Source organism: Bombina bombina, chromosome 3 (genome assembly GCF_027579735.1).
Source record: "Bombina bombina isolate aBomBom1 chromosome 3, aBomBom1.pri, whole genome shotgun sequence".
Lineage (NCBI taxonomy): Eukaryota > Metazoa > Chordata > Amphibia > Anura > Bombinatoridae > Bombina > Bombina bombina.
The window spans coordinates 25,447,958-25,469,644 of NC_069501.1; the positions used below are offsets into that span (position 1 = coordinate 25,447,958).

The following is a 21,687-nucleotide window of genomic DNA, read 5'->3' on the forward strand; positions in this document are numbered from 1 at the left end:
TGAGACAGTAACACAGAGACACAGCAAGAGGGAGAGACAGTAACACACAGAGAGAGAGAGACATAGCAAGAGGGAGAGAGCGACAGTGAGACAGTAACACACAGAGAGACATAGCAAGAGGGAGAGAGCGCGACAGTAACACACCGACACAGCAAGAGGGAGAGACAGTAACACACAGAGAGAGAGAGAGAGAGAGAGACATAGCAAGAGGGAGAGAGCGACAGTGAGACAGTAACACACAGAGAGAGAGACATAGAAAGAGGGAGAGAGAGAGACAGTGAGACAGTAACACACAGAGACATAGAAAGAGGGAGAGAGAGACAGTAACACAGAGACACAGCAAGAGGGAGAGACAGTAACACACAGAGAGAGAGACATAGCAAGAGGGAGAGAGCGACAGTGAGACAGTATCACACACACACAAACACACAGAGACATAGCAAGAGGGAGTGAGAGCGACAGTGAGACAGTAACACACACACACACAGACATAGCAAGAGGGAGAGAGTGACAGTGAGACAGTATCACACACAAAGAGACATAGCAAGAGGGAGAGAGCGACAGTAACACACACACACAGACATAGCAAGAGGGAGAGAGTGACAGTGAGACAGTATCACACACACAGCAAGAGGGAGAGAGTGACAGTGAGACAGTAACACACAGAGACATAGAAAGAGGGAGAGAGTGACAGTGAGACAGTATCACACACACACAGCAAGAGGGAGAGAGTGACAGTGAGACAGTAACACACAGAGACATAGAAAGAGGGAGAGAGTGACAGTGAGACAGTAACACACAGAGACATAGAAAGAGGGAGAGAGTGACAGTGAGACAGTAACACACAGAGACATAGAAAGAGGGAGAGTGACAGTGAGACAGTATCACACACACACAGCAAGAGGGAGAGAGTGACAGTGAGACAGTAACACACAGAGACATAGAAAGAGGGAGAGAGCGACAGTGAGACAGTAACACACAGAGACATAGAAAGAGGGAGAGTGACAGTGAGACAGTAACACACAGAGACATAGCAAGAGGGAGAGAGCGACAGTGAGACAGTATCACACACACACAGAGACATAGCAAGAGGGAGAGAGCGACAGTGAGACAGTATCACACACACACAGCAAGAGGGAGAGAGTGACAGTGAGACAGTATCACACACACACAGCAAGAGGGAGAGAGTGACAGTGAGACAGTAACACACAGAGACATAGAAAGAGGGAGAGAGCGACAGTGAGACAGTAACACACAGAGACATAGAAAGAGGGAGAGAGCGACAGTGAGACAGTAACACACAGAGACATAGAAAGAGGGAGAGAGACAGTGAGACAGTAACACACAGAGACATAGAAAGAGGGAGAGAGCGACAGTGAGACAGTAACACACAGAGACATAGAAAGAGGGAGAGAGTGACAGTGAGACAGTAACACACAGAGACATAGAAAGAGGGAGAGAGCGACAGTGAGACAGTAACACACAGAGACATAGAAAGAGGGAGAGAGACAGTGAGACAGTAACACACAGAGACATAGAAAGAGGGAGAGAGAGACAGTGAGACAGTAACACACAGAGACATAGAAAGAGGGAGAGAGAGTGACAGTGAGACAGTAACACACAGAGACATAGCAAGAAGGAGAGAGCGCGACAGTGAGACAGTAACACAGAGACACAGCAAGAGGGAGAGACAGTAACACACAGAGAGAGAGACATAGCAAGAGGGAGAGAGCGACAGTGAGACAGTAACACACAGAGACATAGAAAGAGGGAGAGAGCGACAGTGAGACAGTAACACACAGAGAGACATAGCAAGAGGGAGAGAGCGCGACAGTGAGACAGTAACACACCGACACAGCAAGAGGGAGAGACAGTAACACACAGAGAGAGAGAGAGAGAGAGAGAGAGAGAGAGAGAGAGAGAGAGAGAGAGAGAGAGAGAGAGACATAGCAAGAGGGAGAGAGCGACAGTGAGACAGTAACACACAGCGAGAGAGACATAGAAAGAGGGAGAGAGAGAGACAGTGAGACAGTAACACACAGAGACATAGAAAGAGGGAGAGAGAGACAGTAACACAGAGACACAGCAAGAGGGAGAGACAGTAACACACAGAGAGAAAGAGACATAGCAAGAGGGTGAGAGCGACAGTGAGACAGTAACACACAGAGAGAGAGACATAGCAAGAGGGAGAGAGCGACAGTGAGACAGTAACACACACAGAGACACAGCAAGAGGGAGAGAGCGCGACAGTGAGACAGTAACACAGAGACACAGCAAGAGGGAGAGACAGTAACACACAGAGAGAGAGAGACATAGCAAGAGGGAGAGAGCGACAGTGAGACAGTAACACACAGAGACATAAAAAGAGGGAGAGAGTGACAGTGAGCCAGTAACACACAGAGACATAGCAAGAAGGAGAGAGCGCGACAGTGAGCCAGTAACACACAGAGAGACATAGAAAGAGGGAGAGAGAGACAGTGAGCCAGTAACACAGAGACATAGAAAGAGGGAGAGAGTGACAGTGAGACAGTAACACACAGAGACATAGCAAGAAGGAGAGAGCGCGACAGTGAGCCAGTAACACACAGAGAGACATAGCAAGAAGGAGAGAGCGCGACAGTGAGACAGTAACACACAGAGACATAGAAAGAGGGAGAGAGCGTGACAGTGAGACAGTAACACACAGAGACATAGCAAGAAGGAGAGAGCGCGACAGTGAGACAGTAACACACAGAGAGAGACATAGCAAGAGGGAGAGAGCGACAGTGAGACAGTAACACACAGAGAGACATAGAAAGAGGGAGAGAGAGACAGTGAGACAGTAACACACAGAGACATAGAAAGAGGGAGAGAGAGTGACAGTGAGACAGTAACACACAGAGACATAGCAAGAAGGAGAGAGCGCGACAGTGAGACAGTAACACACAGAGAGAGACATAGCAAGAGGGAGAGAGCGACAGTGAGACAGTAACACACAGAGAGACATAGCAAGAAGGAGAGAGCGCGACAGTGAGACAGTAACACACAGAGAGACATAGCAAGAAGGAGAGAGCGCGACAGTGAGACAGTAACACACAGAGAGAGACATAGAAAGAGGGAGAGAGAGTGACAGTGAGACAGTAACATACAGAGAGACATAGAAAGAGGGAGAGAGTGACAGTGAGACAGTAACACACAGAGACATAGAAAGAGGGAGAGAGCGACAGTGAGACAGTAACACACAGAGACATAGAAAGAGGGAGAGAGACAGTGAGACAGTAACACACAGAGACATAGAAAGAGGGAGAGAGAGACAGTGAGACAGTAACACACAGAGACATAGAAAGAGGGAGAGAGAGTGACAGTGAGACAGTAACACACAGAGACATAGCAAGAAGGAGAGAGCGCGACAGTGAGACAGTAACACAGAGACACAGCAAGAGGGAGAGACAGTAACACACAGAGAGAGAGACATAGCAAGAGGGAGAGAGCGACAGTGAGACAGTAACACACAGAGAGACATAGCAAGAGGGAGAGAGCGCGACAGTAACACACCGACACAGCAAGAGGGAGAGACAGTAACACACAGAGAGAGAGAGAGAGAGAGACATAGCAAGAGGGAGAGAGCGACAGTGAGACAGTAACACACAGAGAGAGAGACATAGAAAGAGGGAGAGAGAGAGACAGTGAGACAGTAACACACAGAGACATAGAAAGAGGGAGAGAGAGACAGTAACACAGAGACACAGCAAGAGGGAGAGACAGTAACACACAGAGAGAGAGAGACATAGCAAGAGGGAGAGAGCGACAGTGAGACAGTATCACACACACACAAACACACAGAGACATAGCAAGAGGGAGTGAGAGCGACAGTGAGACAGTAACACACACACACACAGACATAGCAAGAGGGAGAGAGTGACAGTGAGACAGTATCACACACAAAGAGACATAGCAAGAGGGAGAGAGCGACAGTAACACACACACACAGACATAGCAAGAGGGAGAGAGTGACAGTGAGACAGTATCACACACACAGCAAGAGGGAGAGAGTGACAGTGAGACAGTAACACACAGAGACATAGAAAGAGGGAGAGAGTGACAGTGAGACAGTATCACACACACACAGCAAGAGGGAGAGAGTGACAGTGAGACAGTAACACACAGAGACATAGAAAGAGGGAGAGAGTGACAGTGAGACAGTAACACACAGAGACATAGAAAGAGGGAGAGAGCGACAGTGAGACAGTAACACACAGAGACATAGAAAGAGGGAGAGAGACAGTGAGACAGTAACACACACACACAGCAAGAGGGAGAGAGTGACAGTGAGACAGTAACACACAGAGACATAGAAAGAGGGAGAGTGACAGTGAGACAGTATCACACACACACAGCAAGAGGGAGAGAGTGACAGTGAGACAGTAACACACAGAGACATAGAAAGAGGGAGAGAGCGACAGTGAGACAGTAACACACAGAGACATAGAAAGAGGGAGAGTGACAGTGAGACAGTATCACACACACACAGCAAGAGGGAGAGAGTGACAGTGAGACAGTAACACACAGAGACATAGAAAGAGGGAGAGAGTGACAGTGAGACAGTATCACACACACACAAACACACAGAGACATAGCAAGAGGGAGAGAGCGACAGTGAGACAGTATCACACACACACAGAGACATAGCAAGAGGGAGAGAGCGACAGTGAGACAGTATCACACACACACAGCAAGAGGGAGAGAGTGACAGTGAGACAGTATCACACACACACAGCAAGAGGGAGAGAGTGACAGTGAGACAGTAACACACAGAGACATAGAAAGAGGGAGAGAGCGACAGTGAGACAGTAACACACAGAGACATAGAAAGAGGGAGAGAGCGACAGTGAGACAGTAACACACAGAGACATAGAAAGAGGGAGAGAGACAGTGAGACAGTAACACACAGAGACATAGAAAGAGGGAGAGAGCGACAGTGAGACAGTAACACACAGAGACATAGAAAGAGGGAGAGAGTGACAGTGAGACAGTAACACACAGAGACATAGAAAGAGGGAGAGAGCGACAGTGAGACAGTAACACACAGAGACATAGAAAGAGGGAGAGAGACAGTGAGACAGTAACACACAGAGACATAGAAAGAGGGAGAGAGAGACAGTGAGACAGTAACACACAGAGACATAGAAAGAGGGAGAGAGAGTGACAGTGAGACAGTAACACACAGAGACATAGAAAGAGGGAGAGAGTGACAGTGAGACAGTAACACACAGAGACATAGAAAGAGGGAGAGAGCGACAGTGAGACAGTAACACACAGAGACATAGAAAGAGGGAGAGAGCGACAGTGAGACAGTAACACACAGAGACATAGAAAGAGGGAGAGAGACAGTGAGACAGTAACACACAGAGACATAGAAAGAGGGAGAGAGCGACAGTGAGACAGTAACACACAGAGACATAGAAAGAGGGAGAGAGTGACAGTGAGACAGTAACACACAGAGACATAGAAAGAGGGAGAGAGCGACAGTGAGACAGTAACACACAGAGACATAGAAAGAGGGAGAGAGTGACAGTGAGACAGTATCACACACACACAAACACACAGAGACATAGCAAGAGGGAGAGAGCGACAGTGAGACAGTATCACACACACACAGAGACATAGCAAGAGGGAGAGAGCGACAGTGAGACAGTATCACACACACACAGCAAGAGGGAGAGAGTGACAGTGAGACAGTATCACACACACACAGCAAGAGGGAGAGAGTGACAGTGAGACAGTAACACACAGAGACATAGAAAGAGGGAGAGAGCGACAGTGAGACAGTAACACACAGAGACATAGAAAGAGGGAGAGAGCGACAGTGAGACAGTAACACACAGAGACATAGAAAGAGGGAGAGAGAGACAGTGAGACAGTAACACACAGAGACATAGAAAGAGGGAGAGAGACAGTGAGACAGTAACACACAGAGACATAGAAAGAGGGAGAGAGCGACAGTGAGACAGTAACACACAGAGACATAGAAAGAGGGAGAGAGTGACAGTGAGACAGTAACACACAGAGACATAGAAAGAGGGAGAGAGCGACAGTGAGACAGTAACACACAGAGACATAGAAAGAGGGAGAGAGACAGTGAGACAGTAACACACAGAGACATAGAAAGAGGGAGAGAGAGACAGTGAGACAGTAACACACAGAGACATAGAAAGAGGGAGAGAGAGTGACAGTGAGACAGTAACACACAGAGACATAGCAAGAAGGAGAGAGCGCGACAGTGAGACAGTAACACAGAGACACAGCAAGAGGGAGAGACAGTAACACACAGAGAGAGAGACATAGAAAGAGGGAGAGAGCGACAGTGAGACAGTAACACACAGAGAGACATAGCAAGAGGGAGAGAGCGCGACAGTGAGACAGTAACACACCGACACAGCAAGAGGGAGAGACAGTAACACACAGAGAGAGAGAGAGAGAGAGAGAGACATAGCAAGAGGGAGAGAGCGACAGTGAGACAGTAACACACAGCGAGAGAGACATAGAAAGAGGGAGAGAGAGAGACAGTGAGACAGTAACACACAGAGACATAGAAAGAGGGAGAGAGAGACAGTAACACAGAGACACAGCAAGAGGGAGAGACAGTAACACACAGAGAGAAAGAGACATAGCAAGAGGGTGAGAGCGACAGTAACACACAGAGAGAGAGACATAGCAAGAGGGAGAGAGCGACAGTGAGACAGTAACACACACAGAGACACAGCAAGAGGGAGAGAGCGCGACAGTGAGACAGTAACACAGAGACACAGCAAGAGGGAGAGACAGTAACACACAGAGAGAGAGACATAGCAAGAGGGAGAGAGCGACAGTGAGACAGTAACACACAGAGACATAAAAAGAGGGAGAGAGTGACAGTGAGCCAGTAACACACAGAGACATAGCAAGAAGGAGAGAGCGCGACAGTGAGCCAGTAACACACAGAGAGACATAGAAAGAGGGAGAGAGAGACAGTGAGCCAGTAACACAGAGACATAGAAAGAGGGAGAGAGTGACAGTGAGACAGTAACACACAGAGACATAGCAAGAAGGAGAGAGCGCGACAGTGAGCCAGTAACACACAGAGAGACATAGCAAGAAGGAGAGAGCGCGACAGTGAGACAGTAACACACAGAGACATAGAAAGAGGGAGAGAGCGTGACAGTGAGACAGTAACACACAGAGACATAGCAAGAAGGAGAGAGCGCGACAGTGAGACAGTAACACACAGAGAGAGACATAGCAAGAGGGAGAGAGCGACAGTGAGACAGTAACACACAGAGAGACATAGAAAGAGGGAGAGAGAGAGACAGTGAGACAGTAACACACAGAGACATAGCAAGAAGGAGAGAGCGCGACAGTGAGACAGTAACACACAGAGACATAGCAAGAGGGAGAGAGCGACAGTGAGACAGTAACACACAGAGAGACATAGCAAGAAGGAGAGAGCGCGACAGTGAGGCAGTAACACACAGAGAGACATAGCAAGAAGGAGAGAGCGCGACAGTGAGACAGTAACACACAGAGAGACATAGAAAGAGGGAGAGAGAGTGACAGTGAGACAGTAACATACAGAGGGACATAGCAAGAAGGAGAGAGCGCGACAGTGAGACAGTAACACACAGAGAGACATAGAAAGAGGGAGAGAGAGTGACAGTGAGACAGTAACACACAGAGGGACATAGCAAGAAGGAGAGAGCGCGACAGTGAGACAGTAACACACAGAGAGACATAGAAAGAGGGAGAGTGAGACAGTAACACACAGAGAGACATAGAAAGAGGGAGAGAGAGTGACAGTGAGACAGTAACACACAGAGAGACATAGAAAGAGGGAGAGAGAGTGACAGTGAGACAGTAACACACAGAGAGAGACATAGAAAGAGGGAGAGAGAGTGACAGTGAGACAGTAACACACAGAGAGACATAGCAAGAAGGAGAGAGCGCGACAGTGAGACAGTAACACACAGAGAGAGACATAGCAAGAGGGAGAGAGCGACAGTGAGACAGTAACACACAGAGAGACATAGCAAGAAGGAGAGAGCGCGACAGTGAGGCAGTAACACACAGAGAGACATAGCAAGAAGGAGAGAGCGCGACAGTGAGACAGTAACACACAGAGAGACATAGAAAGAGGGAGAGAGAGTGACAGTGAGACAGTAACATACAGAGGGACATAGCAAGAAGGAGAGAGCGCGACAGTGAGACAGTAACACACAGAGAGACATAGAAAGAGGGAGAGAGAGTGACAGTGAGACAGTAACACACAGAGGGACATAGCAAGAAGGAGAGAGCGCGACAGTGAGACAGTAACACACAGAGAGACATAGAAAGAGGGAGAGTGAGACAGTAACACACAGAGAGACATAGAAAGAGGGAGAGAGAGTGACAGTGAGACAGTAACACACAGAGAGACATAGAAAGAGGGAGAGAGAGTGACAGTGAGACAGTAACACACAGAGAGAGACATAGAAAGAGGGAGAGAGAGTGACAGTGAGACAGTAACACACAGAGAGACATAGCAAGAAGGAGAGAGCGCGACAGTGAGACAGTAACACACAGAGAGACATAGCAAGAGGGAGAGAGAGTGACAGTGAGACAGTAACACACAGAGAGACATAGCAAGAAGGAGAGAGCGCGACAGTGAGACAGTAACACACCGACACAGCAAGAGGGAGACACAGTGTGACAGTAAAACACACACAGAGACATAGAAAGAGGGAGAGCGACAGTGAGACAGTAACACAGACACAGCAAGAGGGAGACACAGTGAGACAGTAACACACAGAGACATAGAAAGAGAGAGAGAGAGAGAGAGAGAGCGCGACAGTGAGATAGTAACACACAGACATAGCAAGAGGGAGAGAGCGACAGTGAGACAGTAACACACAGAGACATAGAAAGAGGGAGAGAGCGACAGTGAGACAGTAACACACACACAGAGACATAGCAAGAGGGAGAGAGCGACAGTGAGACAGTATCACACACACACAGAGACATAGCAAGAGGGAGAGAGCGACAGTGAGACAGTATCACACACACACAGAGACATAGCAAGAGGGAGAGAGCGACAGTGAGACAGTATCACACACACAGAGACATAGCAAGAGGGAGAGAGCGACAGTGAGACAGTAACACACAGACACAGCAAGAGGGAGACAGTGAGACAGTAACACACAGACACAGCAAGAGGGAGACAGTGAGACAGTAACACACACACAGAGACATAGAAAGAGGGAGAGAGCGACAGTGAGACAGTAACACAGACACAGCGAGACAGTAACACACACACAGAGACATAGAAAGAGGGAGAGAGCGACAGTGAGACAGTAACACAGACACAGCGAGACAGTAACACACACACAGAGACATAGAAAGAGGGAGAGAGCGACAGTGAGACAGTAACACAGACACAGCAAGAGGGAGACACAGTGAGACAGTAACACACACACAGAGACATAGAAAGAGGGAGAGAGCGACAGTGAGACAGTAACACAGACACAGCAAGAGGGAGACACAGTGAGACAGTAACACACACACATACAGACATAGTAAGAGGGAGAGAGCGACAGTGAGACAGTAACACACACACAGACGGGCCAGCCCTCGCATGGTGGAAATTGTAAAAAAAAAAAAAAAAAAAAAGGGAGAGGGGAAGAGTTCCTGTGAGTGGCGAGATGTCTTCTATATAAAGTAATTGAGCTCGCTGGAAAGAGACACTTCACGCCATAGAGTGAAATTTGCAGGGGGAAGCTTTAAAAAGTAAATCCCGACGCTGATATAAATCACATTACGCTGCTGTCTGCGTATAGCATCTTACAATGGCCTATGTTTTCGCATGTGTTTACCTATTAGAGTATTAAGCATTTAGAGTGTTTTGATAAAACCTTGTCACCTGACAAGAAAACAACTGTGAGAGCTGAAGAAGTGCGAAAATCTTTACAGCATTGCGCAGGGATTAGAAAGACAATTTAATATACGCCCCTGAAACTCCCAAGTTCAGCCCATTTTTCAAAAAAACAACAATTACGCTTTGTATTTTGTACTTATAAGTATGAGTTTACGGTTGCTCCTCAACAATAAAACAAAATTCCTGCATATTTTTATGTGAATGGTTCAATTATTCATTTTCTATCATTTTTAAATTACGAATTCAATTGTGCACTTTAGTAATGTATGCATCTCCTTCCTATATGAAAATTTAGTATACGCCCCTTAGCGAATCACCCTGTTTTCAGGGTAAGAAGTAGCTTTATAGAACTCTAGCAGGGAAATAGAAGGGCTGGCGCAATCTTATAGAATCTCACCAGGGAAATACAAGGGCTGGCGCATTCTTATAGAATCTCACCAGGGAAATACAAGGGCTGGCGCATTCTTATAGAATCTCACCAGGGAAATAGAAGGGCTGGCGCATTCTTATAGAATCTCACCAGGGAAATACAAGGGCTGGCGCAATCTTATAGAATCTCACCAGGGAAATACAAGGGCTGGCGCATTCTTATAGAATCTCACCAGGGAAATACAAGGGCTGGCGCATTCTTATAGAATCTCACCAGGGAAATACAAGGGCTGGCGCATTCTTATAGAATCTCACCAGGGAAATAGAAGGGCTAGCACATTCTTATAGAATCTCACCAGGGAAATACAAGGGCTGGCGCATTCTTATAGAATCTCACCAGGGAAATACAAGGGCTGGCGCATTCTTATAGAATCTCACCAGGGAAATATAAGGGCTGGCACATTCTTATAGAATCTCACCAGGGAAATACAAGGGCTGGCGCATTCTTATAGAATCTCACCAGGGAAATACAAGGGCTGGCACATTCTTATAGAATCTCACCAGGGAAATACAAGGGCTGGCGCATTCTTATAGAATCTCACCAGGGAAATAGAAGGGCTGGCGCATTCTTATAGAATCTCACCAGGGAAATACAAGAGCGGGCGCATTCTTATAGAATCTCACCAGGGAAATACAAGGGCTGGCACATTCTTATTGAATCTCACCAGGGAAATAGAAGGGCTGGCGCATTCTTATAGAATTCTAGCAGGGAAATAGAAGGGCTGGCACATTCTTATAGAATCTCACCAGGGAAATAGAAGGGCTGGCGCATTCTTATTGAATCTCACCAGGGAAATAGAAGGGCTGGCGCATTCTTATAGAATCTCACCAGGGAAATACAAGGGCTGGCGCATTCTTATAGAATCTCACCAGGGAAATACAAGGGCTGGCGCATTCTTATAGAATCTCACCAGGGAAATACAAGGGCTGGCGCATTCTTATTGAATCTCACCAGGGAAATAGAAGGGCTGGCGCATTCTTATAGAATCTCACCAGGGAAATACAAGGGCTGGCGCATTCTTATAGAATCTCACCAGGGAAATACAAGGGCTGGCGCATTCTTATAGAATATCACCAGGGAAATTGAAGGGCTGGCGCATTCTTATAGAATCTCACCAGGGAAATACAAGGGCTGGCGCATTCTTATTGAATCTCACCAGGGAAATACAAGGGCTGGCGCATTCTTATAGAATCTCACCAGGGAAATACAAGGGCTGGCGCAATCTTATAGAATCTCACCAGGGAAATAGAAGGGCTGGCGCATTCTTATAGAATCTCACCCGGGAAATACAAGGGCTGGCGCATTCTTATAGAATCTCACCAGGGAAATACAAGGGCTGGCGCATTCTTATAGAATCTCACCAGGGAAATACAAGGGCTGGCGCATTCTTATAGAATCTCACCAGGGAAATAGAAGGGCTGGCGCATTCTTATAGAATAAGTAGTAAGAAGTGAATACAGCGCCAACAAGAGGCCAAGGGATAAATATACTCACAGACAGATAAAAGAAGAAGATTATTTAATGAACCATGTTAAAAAGCATCAGTAATAAAAGACTATATATAAAAAATGTAAAAAGCACATATAAATAAAATTACAAATACAGGAATATCTTACAGAAGCGGCTCAAAGGGCCAAAGCTGATAATTACAATAAAAACAGAGGTAATAACAGGTGATCAGTGTGAGTGGTACACCAGAATAAGAGTGTATACTGATAAAACAGAATTAGCCTAAGTACAACTGTAGCAAGTGCATCAAGCAAAAAACTAATAAACAATAATACAAACAATAGTGTTCAAAATTAGTGTTACAAAAATAGTGTTACAAAAAATAGAAAAATGCTCTGCAGTGCAAAAAAGGGGGTAGCAAAATAATTGTATAGATACAATCAAGTAGTGAGTGAGTGCAAATGGATATAAAAATGCTAGCTACTTAATTCAGTGAGGTTAAGATATAATGAAATAAAATACACAATATGCAATAACATAAAAAATAAAAAATAAAATATAAAATATAATCCAAAAAAGTGTTCAAAAAGTTGATCAACAAATGTTAGTGAAGAACAAAAATAAGTCAATCAAAACTAAAAAATGGAAAAAATGGGTGATGAAAAGCATGGTGAAAGTGAGGAAATTGATTCCTTCCAATGTTAGTTACTTTAACAGATCCAAATTCCTGAGTGTGGTTGCTGAAGTAGCTGATTGGATCCTAGCACCTGTCAGCTGCTCCTATGGTATCCTAAAAAGTGTCCCAATATGTCAACGCGTTTCTGCCCTCAAAAAAGGGCCTTTCTCAAGACTAGCATTCTTATAGAATCTCACCAGGGAAATAGAAGGGCTGGCGCATTCTTATAGAATCTCACCAGGGAAATACAAGGGCTGGCGCATTCTTATAGAATCTCACCAGGGAAATAGAAGGGCTGGCGCATTCTTATAGAATCTCACCAGGGAAATACAAGGGCTGGCGCATTCTTATAGAATCTCACCAGGGAAATACAAGGGCTGGCGCATTCTTATAGAATCTCACCAGGGAAATACAAGGGCTGGCGCAATCTTATAGAATCTCACCAGGGAAATACAAGGGCTGGCGCATTCTTATAGAATCTCACCAGGGAAATACAAGGGCTGGCGCATTCTTATAGAATCTCACCAGGGAAATAGAAGGGCTGGCGCATTCTTATAGAATCTCACCAGGGAAATACAAGGGCGGGCGCATTCTTATAGAATCTCACCAGGGAAATACAAGGGCTGGCGCATTCTTATAGAATCTCACCAGGGAAATACAAGGGCTGGCGCATTCTTATAGAATCTCACCAGGGAAATAGAAGGGCTGGCGCATTCTTATAGAATCTCACCAGGGAAATACAAGGGCTGGCGCATTCTTATAGAATCTCACCAGGGAAATACAAGGGCTGGCGCATTCTTATAGAATCTCACCAGGGAAATAGAAGGGCTGGCACATTCTTATAGAATCTCACCAGGGAAATACAAGGGCGGGCGCATTCTTATAGAATCTCACCAGGGAAATACAAGGGCTGGCGCATTCTTATAGAATCTCACCAGGGAAATAGAAGGGCTGGCGCATTCTTATAGAATCTCACCAGGGAAATAGAAGGGCTGGCGCATTCTTATAGAATCTCACCAGGGAAATACAAGGGCTGGCACATTCAAATAGAATCTCACCAGGGAAATACAAGGGCTGGCGCATTCTTATAGAATCTCACCAGGGAAATAGAAGGGCTGGCGCATTCTTATAGAATCTCACCAGGGAAATACAAGGGCTGGCGCATTCTTATACAATCTCACCAGGGAAATAGAAGGGCTGGCACATTCAAATAGAAGGGCTGGCGCATTCTTATAGAATCTCACCAGGGAAATACGACTGGCGCATTCTTATAGAATTCTAGCAGGGAAATAGAAGGGCTGGCGCAATCTTATAGAATCTCACCAGGGAAATACGACTGGCGCATTCTTATAGAATTCTAGAAGGGAAATACAAGGGCTGGCGCATTCTTATAGACTCATAAGCACAGAGAGATAAAGAGAATCAGCCCCTAAGATCTTACAGAATATAAAATGCTATTAAATAAAAATAAGTGCAAGTCTCTCATGTTTGGAGTAAACTGAGCCATGTGCTGTAATATCTATCTCTAGAAATTAACAAAAGTGCTGATTGTTGCTAGAAGCACTGAAATCTGCCCCATAAATAAAACTATTGCACATATTAGGGCAGAGCTTTTCCTCTGTTTATGTCCTAAAAGCAGCTCTCTCATGTCTGCGCCCACCTAGGCAGTGTTGTATTCTCAAAGGAAGCTGACAGCTCATTTAATACTGGTACCACTATGCAATTATTGGTGGTGGGGAACTGCTTACCACTCAGGTTCATCTTAGCGCTGTAACTCCCGTGATATGTTGGGTCCGTATTGGGTGTGTGACATTCATACTCTCCAGTATCTCGCTCCTCCAACTGGCTGATGTGTAACAGAGCGTGATCACCGGTCACTCGCTCCACGTAGATGTTCCCACTGCTCACCCGCTGGGAGTAGATTGCGTAAGAGAAGCCAGGATCTTCGGTACTCACTATCTGCACCTCTCGATCAGGGGCAGAAGGTAGGTATATGGACCACAGAAAGTTCTGCTGAGATGGGCCTTGGTATCCACTGACACTGCACCAGATTGTGATGTGGGAGCCCATGGTACGGTACAGGGGACCCTGCTGCACGGTCACCTCTCGCTGAGCCCAGGACACACCTGTGGGACAAGACACACATGGTCAGACAATGCACCTTTTGTAAAATGTTTAGCAGATGTCAGCCTGAGATCAGTGATTGGTGGTAACATTTTATTTAATACTGGTCATTTATAAGGAAGCCGACACCTCAAATTCACATCATTATATTAATGCCCACTCAGATGCTCCTAAAAGCCAGTCTGGTGATGACAAACAGTATAATAGTCCAGGTGAACAAATCTGTTCACAATCTAAACATGCACAATGATTAACCCACTTAGATGCCAGTGTGATTTTGCCCTCAAACAGCTTCCATTTGTTCACATCTTAAACATGCACAACGATTAAGCACTCAGTTGCCCAGTGCAGGCAAAGACACTCAAGGGGTTAATTCTGATTATCATACTGGCAACAATTAAATAACTAAACCCCTTGAGTGACAGTAAAAAGCGGATTGCAGTGTTTAGCCACTTGATAGTCTAAACAGCCACACACCCTTAATCCTTGACTGCCCAGTACATACACTAGCCCATTTTACGTGAGCTGTAAATGAATGTACCCTGGTGTGTAGTTGATCATGTTCATCCACTCAGTTTTTACTTCAAGAAGCAAATAGCAATAAAAAAAAAATAATAGAGTGGATATGCCAGATGTGGCTGACTGATGTGTCACTCCACGCTAACCCTTATATGGCAGTGTACCTGTGCGCACACACGCTTTATATGGCGCATTGTACCTGTGCGCACACACGCTCTAAATGGCACCGTATATATACGTGCACATGCATGATTTATATGGTGCTGTATATATGTGTGCACACACGCTTTATATGATGCAGTGTATCAGTTTAAGAAGCAGCCTCTTTTTGCTCAACATGTGCCATTCACAGAGAAGAACTTTCCTGTAGCATATCAGTCTGATCCTGACTTCACAGTACAGTCCAGCCCCGAAATACCAGACAATCCCTCTCTGAACAAGAGATACAGCAAAACCCCAGACCTACATTTCGGCCTATTGTGGGCCTCGTGAGTGAGGTGCAGCCATATCCCTCTAGGCACACTGAGCAACGGGTCCACGTCTGGATTCCCACATCACACTTAGGGACACTTCCATAAGTGTCATAATTTGGAAGTCTCCCTAAGTGTGATATGGGAATCCAGACGAGGCTCCCAATAGGCTGAAACGTACGTCTGGGGTTTTGCCCTTTCTCTCATTCAGAGAGGGATTGCCTGGTATTTCGGGGCTGGAATGTACTGTTAAGGCAGAATCAGACTGATATGCTTCAGGAAAGTTCTTCTCTGTGAAAGGCACATGTTGAGCAAAAAGAGGCTGCTTCTAGGGTGGTAACTATCCATAGAACAAGCTATTATGCTATTGTTCGTTCCCAGGTTGAGCGCTTCTCTCTTTTTATTTATGCAGTGTATCTGTTCACACACGTTTTATATAGCACTGTATATCTGTGTGCATGCGCACACACACACACACACTTTAAAAAGCGCAATGCATCTGGGCACCGTATATATCTGTGCACATACATGATTTATATGGTGATGTATATCTGTGCGCACACAATAATATGGCACTGTATATATCTGTGCACATACATGATTTATATGGTGATGTATATCTGTGCGCACACACACTAATATGGTGCTGTATATCTGCGTGCACACAAACTAATATGGCACCGTATATATCTACGCACATGCTTTATATAGCACAGTATATCTGCACGCACACACGCACGCTTTATATAGCACCGTATATCTGCACGCACGCTTTATATAGCACCGTATATCTGCACGCAAGCTTTATATAGCACCGTATATCTGCACGCACATGCTGGTGAGGAAACAGAGGCAAGGGGCACCAGTACAGTGGAGCTAGAGAGGCAGGGGGGGGGGGGCAAATAGAGCTATATAGAGGCAGGGGGAGCAAATAGAGCTATATAGAGGCAGGGGGAGCAAATAGAGCTATATAGAGGCAGGGGGAGCAAATAGAGCTAGAGAGGCAGGGGGGGAGCAAATAGAGCTAGAGAGGCGGGGGGGGGGGGAGCAAATAGAGCTAGAGAGGCAGTAGGGGGAGCAAATAGAGCTAGAGAGGCAGTAGGGGGAGCAAATAGAGCTAGAGAGGCAGGGGGGCAAATAGAGCTAGAGAGGCGGGGGGGGGAGCAAATAGAGCTAGAGAGGCGGGGGGGAGCAAATAGAGCTAGAGAGGCGGGGGGGGGGGGGGGAGCAAATAGAGCTAGAGAGGCGGGGGGGGAGCAAATAGAGCTAGAGAGGCGGGGGGGGGGGAGCAAATAGAGCTAGAGAGGCAGGGGGGGAGCAAATAGAGCTAGAGAGGCAGGGGGGAGCAAATAGAGCTATATAGAGGCAGGGGGGGGGGCAAATAGAGCTAGAGAGGCAGGGGGGGCAAATAGAGCTATATAGAGGCAGGGGGAGCAAATAGAGCTAGAGAGGCAGGGGGGGCAAATAGAGCTAGAGAGGCAGGGGGGGCAAATAGAGCTATATAGAGGCAGGGGGGGCAAATAGAGCTAGAGAGGCAGGGGGGGCAAATAGAGCTATATAGAGGCAGGGGGAGCAAATAGAGCTAGAGAGGCAGGTGGGGCAAATAGAGCTATATAGAGGCAGGGGGAGCAAATCGAGCTAGAGAGGCAGGGGGGGCAAATAGAGCTAGAGAGGCAGGGGGGGCAAATAGAGCTAGAGAGGCAGGGGGGGCAAATAGAGCTAGAGAGGCAGGGGGGGCAAATAGAGCTAGAGAGGCAGGGGGGGGCAAATAGAGCTAGAGAGGCGGGGGGGAGCAAATAGAGCTAGAGAGGCAGGGGGGGGGCAAATAGAGCTAGAGAGGCAGGGGGGGGCAAATAGAGCTAGAGAGGCAGGGGGGAGCAAATAGAGCTAGAGAGGCGGGGGGGAGCAAATAGAGCTAGAGAGGCAGGGGGGAGCAAATAGAGCTAGAGAGGCAGGGGGGGGGGGCAAATAGAGCTAGAGAGGCAGGGGGGGCTAATAGAGCTATATAGAGGCAGGGGGGGGGAGCAAATAGAGCTAGAGAGGCAGGGGGGGAGCAAATAGAGCTAGAGAGGCGGGGGGGGAGCAAATAGAGCTAGAGAGGCAGGGGGGAGCAAATAGAGCTAGAGAGGCAGGGGGGGGGGGGCAAATAGAGCTAGAGAGGCAGGGGGGGGGGCAAATAGAGCTAGAGAGGCAGGGGGGGCAAATAGAGCTAGAGAGGCAGGGGGGGCAAATAGAGCTAGAGAGGCAGGGGGGGGGGCAAATAGAGCTAGAGAGGCAGGGGGGGAGCAAATAGAGCTAGAGAGGCAGGGGGGGGAGCAAATAGAGCTAGAGAGGCAGGGGGGGGGCAAATAGAGCTAGAGAGGCAGGGGGGGCAAATAGAGCTAGAGAGGCAGGGGGGGCAAATAGAGCTAGAGAGGCAGGGGGGGAGCAAATAGAGCTAGAGAGGCAGGGGGGGGAGCAAATAGAGCTAGAGAGGCGGGGGGGGGGGCAAATAGAGCTAGAGAGGCAGGGGGGGCAAATAGAGCTAGAGAGGCAGGGGGGGGGCAAATAGAGCTAGAGAGGCAGGGGGGCAAATAGAGCTAGAGAGGCGGGGGGGAGCAAATAGAGCTAGAGAGGCGGGGGGGAGCAAATAGAGCTAGAGAGGCGGGGGGGGGGAGCAAATAGAGCTAGAGAGGCGGGGGGGGGAGCAAATAGAGCTAGAGAGGCGGGGGGGGGGGGGAGCAAATAGAGCTAGAGAGGCAGGGGGGGAGCAAATAGAGCTAGAGAGGCAGGGGGGAGCAAATAGAGCTATATAGAGGCAGGGGGGGGCAAATAGAGCTAGAGAGGCAGGGGGGGGCAAATAGAGCTATATAGAGGCAGGGGGAGCAAATAGAGCTAGAGAGGCAGGGGGAGCAAATAGAGCTATATAGAGGCAGGGGGGGCAAATAGAGCTAGAGAGGCAGGGGGGGCAAATAGAGCTATATAGAGGCAGGGGGAGCAAATAGAGCTAGAGAGGCAGGTGGGGCAAATAGAGCTATATAGAGGCAGGGGGAGCAAATCGAGCTAGAGAGGCAGGGGGGGCAAATAGAGCTAGAGAGGCAGGGGGGGCAAATAGAGCTAGAGAGGCAGGGGGGGCAAATAGAGCTAGAGAGGCAGGGGGGGGGCAAATAGAGCTAGAGAGGCAGGGGGGGGCAAATAGAGCTAGAGAGGCAGGGGGGAGCAAATAGAGCTAGAGAGGCGGGGGGCGAGCAAATAGAGCTAGAGAGGCAGGGGGGAGCAAATAGAGCTAGAGAGGCAGGGGAGGGGGCAAATAGAGCTAGAGAGGCAGGGGGGGCTAATAGAGCTATATAGAGGCAGGGGGGGGGGGCAAATAGAGCTAGAGAGGCGGGGGGGGGAGCAAATAGAGCTAGAGAGGCGGGGGGGGGGAGCAAATAGAGCTAGAGAGGCAGGGGGGAGCAAATAGAGCTAGAGAGGCAGGGGGGGGGGCAAATAGAGCTAGAGAGGCAGGGGGGGGCAAATAGAGCTAGAGAGGCAGGGGGGGGGCAAATAGAGCTAGAGAGGCAGGGGGGGCAAATAGAGCTAGAGAGGCAGGGGGGGGGCAAATAGAGCTAGAGAGGCAGGGGGGGAGCAAATAGAGCTAGAGAGGCAGGGGGGGAGCAAATAGAGCTAGAGAGGCAGGGGGGGGGGGGGGCAAATAGAGCTAGAGAGGCAGGGGGGGCAAATAGAGCTAGAGAGGCAGGGGGGGCAAATAGAGCTAGAGAGGCAGGGGGGGAGCAAATAGAGCTAGAGAGGCAGGGGGGGAGCAAATAGAGCTAGAGAGGCGGGGGGGGGGCAAATAGAGCTAGAGAGGCAGGGGGGGCAAATAGAGCTAGAGAGGCAGGGGGGGGCAAATAGAGCTAGAGAGGCAGGGGGGGGCAAATAGAGCTAGAGAGGCAGGGGGGGGAGCAAATAGAGCTAGAGAGGCAGGGGGGAGCAAATAGAGCTAGAGAGGCAGGGGGGAGAAAATAGAGCTATATAGAGGCAGGGGGGGGCAAATAGAGCTAGAGAGGCGGGGGGGGCAAATAGAGCTAGAGAGGCAGGGGGGGAGCAAATAGAGCTAGAGAGGCAGGGGGGAGCAAATAGAGCTAGAGAGGCAGGGGGGGCAAATAGAGCTAGAGAGGCAGGGGGGAGCAAATAGAGCTAGAGAGGCAGGGGGGGCAAATAGAGCTAGAGAGGCGGGGGGGGGGGGCAAATAGAGCTAGAGAGGCAGGGGGGCAAATAGAGCTATATAGAGGCAGGGGGGGGGCAAATAGAGCTATATAGAGGCAGGGGGGGCAAATAGAGCTAGAGAGGCAGGGGGGGGGCAAATAGAGCTAGAGAGGCAGGGGGGGCAAATAAAGCTAGAGAGGCAGGGGGGCTAATAGAGCTAGAGAGGCAGGGGGTGGGGGCAAATAGAGCTAGAGAGGCAGGGGGGGCAAATAGAGCTAGAGAGGAAGGGGGGGGCAAATAGAGCTATATAGGAAGGGAGACACCAGAAGAGCACTTGATTTTGTCCCAACTGATTTCCCATCTGAACAAGGAGACACAATCTATAGTGGCCCCGTGTGCATTCTGGAGACATTTAGCTTCAGAGCCGTACGGATGTTAAGTGGTTTGCACACCTGGAGTTCTCCTATTAGTGTCACCATTTCTCTAATGACAACGGTTATTGTCCCACTGCTGCACTAAACTCGCTGTTATTATTTATGGCATCTGGAGTTTAATATAAAAAAAACTACCTATGCAAATATATTTATAATACATTTACCTATTTAACGCAAAACAGATTTGATAGCAGACAAAAGACAGCTGCACAGACAAATCATCAAAATGTATTTAATTTATTTATTACCAACATTAGCTCTGAGGTTATTCAGTTTCACCAAACATTACTCGTCAGGTCCCCCTCTCTGTATAAGCTCCTGCAGACCTCAGGTCCCCCTATCTGTATAAGCTCCTGCAGACCTCAGGTCCCCCTCTCTGTATAAGCTCCTGCAGACCTCAGGCTTCCCTCTCTCTCTCTGTATAAGCTCCTGCAGACCTCAGGCTTCCCTCTCTCTCTGTATAAGCTCCTGCAGACCTCAGGCTTCCCTCTCTCTCTGTATAAGCTCCTGCAGACCTCAGGCTTCCCCTCTCTCTCTGTATAAGCTCCTGCAGACCTCAGGCTTCCCCTCTCTCCCTCTGTATAAGCTCCTGCAGACCTCAGGTCCCCCTCTCTCTCTCTGTATAAGCTCCTGAAGACCTCAGGCTTCCCTCTCTCTCTGTATAAGCTCCTGCAGACCTCAGGCTTCCCTCTCTCTCTGTATAAGCTCCTGCAGACCTCAGGCTTCCCTCTCTCTCTGTATAAGCTCCTGCAGACCTCAGGCTTCCCTCTCTCTCTGTATAAGCTCCTGCAGACCTCAGGCTTCCCCCTCTCTCTCTGTATAAGCTCCTGCAGACCTCAGGCTTCCCTCTCTCTCTGTATAAGCTCCTGCAGACCTCAGGCTTCCCTCTCTCTCTGTATAAGCTCCTGCAGACCTCAGGCTTCCCTCTCTCTCTCTGTATAAGCTCCTGCAGACCTCAGGCTTCCCTCTCTCTGTATAAGCTCCTGCAGACCTCAGGCTTCCCTCTCTCTCTGTATAAGCTCCTGCAGACCTCAGGCTTCCCTCTCTCTCTGTATAAGCTCCTGCAGACCTCAGGCTTCCCCCTCTCTCTCTGTATAAGCTCCTGCAGACCTCAGGCTTCCCCCTCTCTCTCTGTATAAGCTCCTGCAGACCTCAGGCTTCCCTCTCTCTCTCTGTATAAGCTCCTGCAGACCTCAGGCTTCCCTCTCTCTCTCTGTATAAGCTCCTGCAGACCTCAGGCTTCCCCCTCTCTCTGTATAAGCTCCTGCAGACCTCAGGCTTCCCTCTCTCTCTGTATAAGCTCCTGCAGACCTCAGGCTTCCCTCTCTCTCTGTATAAGCTCCTGCAGACCTCAGGTCCCCCTCTCTGTATAAGCTCCTGCAGACCTCAGGCTTCCCCCTCTCTGTATAAGCTCCTGCAGACCTCAGGCTTCCCTCTCTCTCTGTATAAGCTCCTGCAGACCTCAGGTCCCCCTCTCTGTATAAGCTCCTGCAGAC

At 48.4% G+C, this 21,687-nt stretch overlaps 1 protein-coding gene across 1 annotated transcript in view; it reads right to left on the reverse strand.

Moving 5' to 3' along the window:
* The window catches only part of IGSF3 (immunoglobulin superfamily member 3), a 203,447-nt gene that overhangs the window by 135,636 nt on the left and 46,124 nt on the right, over positions 1 to 21,687 (reverse strand). The window contains exon 3 of the mRNA XM_053705755.1: positions 14,226 to 14,603. Within this exon, the coding sequence (XP_053561730.1) occupies positions 14,226 to 14,603 (378 nt within the window). The remainder of the gene's footprint in view (positions 1 to 14,225; positions 14,604 to 21,687) is intronic.